General features: G+C 45.7%; 1 protein-coding gene across 4 annotated transcripts in view; it reads right to left on the bottom strand.

Moving 5' to 3' along the window:
- MOB2 (MOB kinase activator 2) overlaps window positions 1–6,065 on the bottom strand; it is a 91,283-nt gene that overhangs the window by 22,882 nt on the left and 62,336 nt on the right. Inside the window, exon 1 of one of the 4 annotated variants that reach the window (XM_019615411.2) lies at window positions 357–430. The exons of the other annotated variants lie outside the window; for them this stretch is intronic. Within the exon in view, the coding sequence (XP_019470956.1) occupies window positions 357–415 (59 nt within the window). The 5' untranslated portion in view covers window positions 416–430. Of the gene's footprint in view, window positions 1–356; window positions 431–6,065 lie in introns of those variants that run through there. 4 annotated transcript variants of the gene reach the window in all.

The raw sequence follows: 6,065 nt of genomic DNA, 5'->3' as shown, positions 1-6,065 counted from the left end.
GCAAAAAAAAAAAAAAAAATGCTTTATCAAACTCAGTTTTGGTGTAGTCACAGGAAAAGATATGATAGGAAATGAGACAGACTTTGCCTTACCTATTTAGGGAGATGACAACTACCACCAGCAAAACACGTTCCTAACAGCACATCTCTACAGCAAAGATCATCAAAAGTCAAAAGAGAAAAGCTCTTCTGGGGATTATTTTTTTTCCCCCACTTTAAATCTACTCGGGGTGCACTGATGGTTTAAGATACCACAAAGTAGTGGATAAAAACTTCATGTGTGAAATACATTCTTTCTCCAGGAAGGGCAGTACTGGGAAAAAATAGGCTATTATAACAGAAGAAGTAGAGACAAACCAGGAATTGTAGTCAGCTCCCAGAAGGATGAATGCTGCACGCTCATACTTTGTGTGCATTTATCTGAAATCATCTTCCAGGCAGATACAAGCAGTAGCTAAGACCATAGAGGAAATCTTACACTGAAACAGCCACATACCAAAGAAACACGATAAAAGGGTGGATGATTCCAGAAGTTTCACATCACAATCAAATCTGTTCTAAATGGCCCACAAGGAATTTCCAGAAGAATACAAGGAGGACACTCTCGCTCCTAAAACAGAGGAAAACGCTGTTAATCCTCAGGCAGACGCCCATCCTATACGAGGCTCTCAAGATACCTTGCAGGGTTATTTCAACACGCAGAGGAATTCCAGCAGTCATCTCCCTCTGGCTATCACTTCACCGGATGTAGAGCACGTAACCAAAATACGGCTCAATGTTGTGAAATACCTCTGAATGAAGAAAGACCAACTTCTTCATTAAGCTAGCACGCTGTACGTGGTTCATAAGGTTTCATAAACACACCAGGATCGTGACACTCCTGCAGTGCACACAAGGGGATGAACTGACAACTATCCCAAGGAATGGAGGCGTGCTGGCTGTGCAGGTCTGCTCAAGAGACGCAGCCTCTTTCCAGAGCGTAGCTTCAAGCCCTGAGCTCCAGGAGAGCAGGCTATTAGATGCCTTCAACAGAGGTATCAAACACCTTGTAGCGGGGCTGTTTAAAGATCAACTTTGCAGACCCCACCAGAAGCAACTTTATTACCTGCACACACAGGGAATTGCCTAAGCTGGCTGGGTGAGTCCTCTGCAGCCTGTTCTGTCCTGGGCCAGGACACTCAGGTGAAAGAATAATCTGCAAAAGCCCATCCATGCTTTCAGACACATGGAAGGGCTACCCACAAAGCCCCGTGTCCTAGTCACACCTTGCCAGGGCACAAGATGGTGCTGACCCACAGTGCCTTTTGTCCTTCCCAAGCTGCACAGCAAGAGTCCCGTGGATGTCACTGAACAAGAAATCACCTCCTGTGACAGAAATATTCAGCAAGACACAGCAGGACAATTAGCGATGTCAGTTGCCCTGAACCATAAACATTTTGAACTATTTTGGTACAATGGAAAGTTGTGGGAGGGAGAAGGAACAAGCACAGGATAAAAATAGCTGACATGGTTTTTGCCTACAAGCCCCTTCCCAGCACGCTGCCTCCTCCATTCCTTCGCTTCTCCCTTCCCTCCTCCAATTTGTGCACTAATCAGATTGTGTAGTGTTAATTACTTATAAACACCGTACATTGGACTAAATTGTAAACAGTTTCAACCTAAAGTAGGATATAAATGGATTTTTAAAATGCTTGCTTCAGCCTTGTCAATAGGCATATGCCACACGTTTGGCTGTGTGAGCAGAGGCAGCCCCAGCAAACACACTCTGCTTCTATCCACCTGTATCCTGTTTCACGAACATGTTTAGGATGACTGCACGATCACTGACAAACAAAGCCAATTAAGCTGTTTTCTTTCTGATTTTGCTGTGAATTAAGGAAGATGAGTAGGTTTTTTTTTTTTAATTTCAAGGCATTGGGTGTAAGAATATCTAAGTGCCATCCAAAATGCCAACACAAGCTTGGCAATTCATCTATGATAGAATCATTTATCACACTATCACAAGACAAATTGCTACATTCTTGAGAAGTGACTGTAAGAATTCCACTTCATTAGTACTGCCCACAGTAAGTATGCCTACACAGAAAGTGCTTTGTTTTTAGTTTGGTTTCCAAATCAATCCCTGCACATCACTGTAAGACAGAAGGCTCTCTCAGGAGAAAGGAGTTATCTATTCCCACACTCATCCTGGACTACATGTACATACGAAAGGTACCATACTTCATCAAAAGCAATTAGACAACGGTATCATAATTCTGTAGCCCGCATCACTGATCTTTTGCAACAACATATCCCCAATTCTTCATCAACTATCCCAGAGCAACTAGGTTTCACTGGAGCTGGAAAGGATAAGCACTGACAATGAAGACACGTGGTAAGTATTTTCTGAAATTCACCCATGCAGGACTTGCAGTGCTGTAGCACAGCAAATGCTGCAGTTCTGAGCTGCACCTGAATCAGGACTGACACAGGCAGCGCAAACCACGTCCTCATGTCCCACCCACAGCTCTGAGCAGCAGCTGCCACTTCACACAGCCAGCTCAGTTACCTGTGGGGACCAAGAAGGGGAGATGTCTCCTGCAGCTCAGCTTTTCCTTCCATTTCTGCTGTTCAAAGCCAGTAAACAGCACACTTCTGCGTGGTCATTGGCAGTTTTTAAGAGTAGAACAATATTCAAGGTTTCTACATCGCTCTTTTTTCCCTTCCCCCCCTTTTGTCTCTTCCTAGAACCCCAAACTTGTAGGAAAAAACACACAAAAACTGCACCCCTTTTGGTGTTTTGTTCCTTCTCCCCCCTTCCAAGCACTGGCTAAAAAAATTACAGTTTCATTACAGGAGAGGGGAAAAAATGAGATCAGCGTATTTCAAAAACATCTGAATTAAAATGAAAGCCCTAATTAAGCACTGGGCTAAGGAACACACAACTTCATCTCAGCTGCGCTGTGATTAATTTAAAAGGGGAGATGGCATTTTTCCAATGGTATTTTAATTATTTTATTTTTTTAAATCATTAGAAGCATGGAGTCTTGGTTCCACCCCTTAAAAGTTAAACACAGTTTGCTAGCCCATATGATGAAAGATATATTTGCATCTCCTAAGTTCTTCATAGTTGAATCACTAATAATTTACAAAATAATAAACCTAAGAGTCGCTTTCATAAAAAATTAATGAGAAAGGCTGAGAGCACATCTGCTGCTATTGTTACACATTTTTTGCCCTTTCTGGTTCAGTTGTCTTTCCCCACACTCTTTTCAACACTTCTCAGGTGTTCACATTGGCTGCTGCTTCTCATGAATGAATACCCTCTGTTTCCCTCCCAGAACCCATTTTTCCTTTGGCAGCTCTTACTCCTAGTGTGACGCAGGCACTATTTGGCAGCAGCAATCAGGAGGACCACAGCCTACATCACCAAGCTGCAAGAATAGGAATATTGAAAGCTCCCAGAGAGCATGTTACTTACAGGCATCCACAGCTCACTTAACTACTGTGCATAGGCCTTGCTGCAGAGGAAAGCTGCACTGCTTCAGCGTCTTAGAGGAGAACTGAGCCTTCTAATTATCAACCATAAATCCTCAGCTCAGAGGGACAGAAGCAGGGAAGTCAGAGAGAAGCTGGGCGCTCTGTCCCTCCTCAGGTGTGATGTTCTACAAGTGCTCGGTGCCCTGCAGAGGGATGGTGCGGTGTGTGGGAGAGGTGACAGTGATGGTTCCCAGGACTAAAGCACAGTAGGCCGTTCGTAACATCATACTACACACAAGCAAAAAATCTCTGATCTCATCCCCATGCCATGATAAGGCCAGACCAGCACAAGAAAAGTGGCTTCACCCAAAACTTTGCATTGATTCATCTTCTGCACAGGCTACAAGAAACCCAGCGAGCAGCATTTCAGACAGGTGGGCTCAGAAGTGGTATCTAATTGTCCTGCACTTATTCTGAAATAGATGGCCGGCCATTCCAACAAGTGCAGGACTCATCTTACTTAACTCCATACACCTACAACATCTATGCCAACAAGAGTGCCAGGCCTCTTCACCAGGCTGGCAACACATCTCTTTATTTGGTCATGTTCAAGCGTCCTGTTCTTTTCCACCAGCAATAAAGTACACAAAGTTCAGCCGTAGATGCCTATGTTCAAGAAATCCCTCCACAACTGGCACCAACAAGCCACCATTTTTAACCTAAACCAGGCCCATCCTCTACCATTGTGGGGCTCCCACTTCAAGCACCTGATTTTTGCAGCAAGGACTTTGGTGACTCGCTATTTGCGTGGGCTCCTAGCCAGTTACTGGACTCTTCTGAGGTCTTAGCAAAATACAAGTTTGTATTTTTACAGAACAAAAGCTAAAAAGCAAAATTAAATAACACACATAAGGTCACGTGTATACGCAAGAAAAGAACCAAGAGAACCAGCCCGGCATCCAAAGAAAGGTTTGTTACTTCACACTTCTAAACTCAAACAGGAGATAACTCAGAATGAAAAGACATATTAAAGCACACTAAAACCTCACAAAACACGAATCACCTCAATCCAGTCACAGCTGCAGCAAGGCGTTCGTTGTTAGAGTCCAAAATATTTCAGGTACAGCCGTAACTTCTTCCTGCTTTCGCCATAGTTTGATAGCGTGTGCAGTCAAGAAACATCAAGAAGAAAAAGCAAATAAAGTTACGTGCAACTTCTGCACGTAGTCCAGTTGTAAGAGAAAGGAAGAGCTTTTGTTATGCTTTATGAAAAAGTGCTACTGAACACACAGAAATCTGTCCCGCTGCTCAAGTCACAGGAAGTTACCTACACTTTACGATAAACTGCCAGAGATGCCGAACAAAAGGCTTGGCACTACTTCCCTGCAGAGGCACCCATCTATTTACATCTGGGACTGCTGCCAACTGAGCAGCTCCCAAGAACTTCAAAAGGCTCCCAGCATGAATAGCAAGCTTCTGGCCAAGGGATTTTATGATATGACCAGCTGTGTGACACCATATTGAGTGGTGTTAACCCCCCTGAAAATACCAAGAATTGATGTTAACCTTGTCAAATGCTGAGAAAGAAACCTGAGTTCCCTAAACTAACACTTTCTACAGGAAGGAATTTTTTTATTTTTTATTCTATTGCAGAAAAAGAGCAAGCGTAACACAGCACCTTCTTGAAAAGCAGCTCCGAGCGGTTCTTATCGAGCTGCCTGCGCCAGTGAACGTGCCTCATTTATACGGCAGCTCCATCCCAGCCTTAATAAACGGCTCCCCAAACCCGTCCAGGGAGAGAAGGCATGAGTCAGAGGAAGAGAGGGATAATGTTTCTGTTGACAAACATTTAACAATTGGCAACCAGTAGTAGGAACGGGGACAAATGAAAGCTTGCCAAATAAAGTTACGCTGGAGGAACAAGGCTCCTTTTTGGAGCAGCGCTGCCATTCTTCATCCAGCCGAGAAAACATCCAACCGCATTTAGCCAAAATAAAAAGCTGCAATTGTTGAAGAGCAAGGCTACTAATCCTAATGTTTGCGGTGACGTTTTTCCCTGCAAACCAGGACGGGTTTGAACTCCTCCGAATCATATTACTGCACTCTGTCCTCTGCCAAAGAGTCTGGTTTTGGTCTCGGCAGTCATACACGTCTCACTGTTCACAAAACTCCCGAGCCACATGAGTAATTTTTTCCCCTCGTCTTACACGACATTCCTGCACCAGACATGCCAAAGCACGTGCGGAGCCTCGCTCGCACGTCTTATCCGGGAGAACCAGGTCCTTCGCCGCCTGCTTGCGCCCAGAAAGCCCGGCTCTGGGGGAGCAGCGGCAGCCCCGGCGCGCAGCGCTACAGGCGGACGCGCGTCTCCCCCCGAGCAGCTACCGCCACTCCAACTTCCAGCCCCGGCCGCCGCGCAAGACCCGGCGGAGCGGCACCTTAACCCCACAGCCCGCGGCGCACGCCTCCCGCCGCCTTTCTTCCTCCCCGCCGAGCCCTCCTTACCGCAGCACCTTGCCCACCGCCTGCAGCACCATCTTGCAGCTCAGTCCGGCCTTGGGGCTCTGCGCGAGGACGGGCCGTTCGGCGGGCAGGCTGCACTGATCC

This window comes from Meleagris gallopavo, chromosome 5 (genome assembly GCF_000146605.3).
Source record: "Meleagris gallopavo isolate NT-WF06-2002-E0010 breed Aviagen turkey brand Nicholas breeding stock chromosome 5, Turkey_5.1, whole genome shotgun sequence".
NCBI classification, from domain to species: domain Eukaryota; kingdom Metazoa; phylum Chordata; class Aves; order Galliformes; family Phasianidae; genus Meleagris; species Meleagris gallopavo.
The sequence above is the reverse complement of the archived record's forward strand: the minus strand, read 5'-3'. Positions and strand labels throughout refer to the sequence as shown.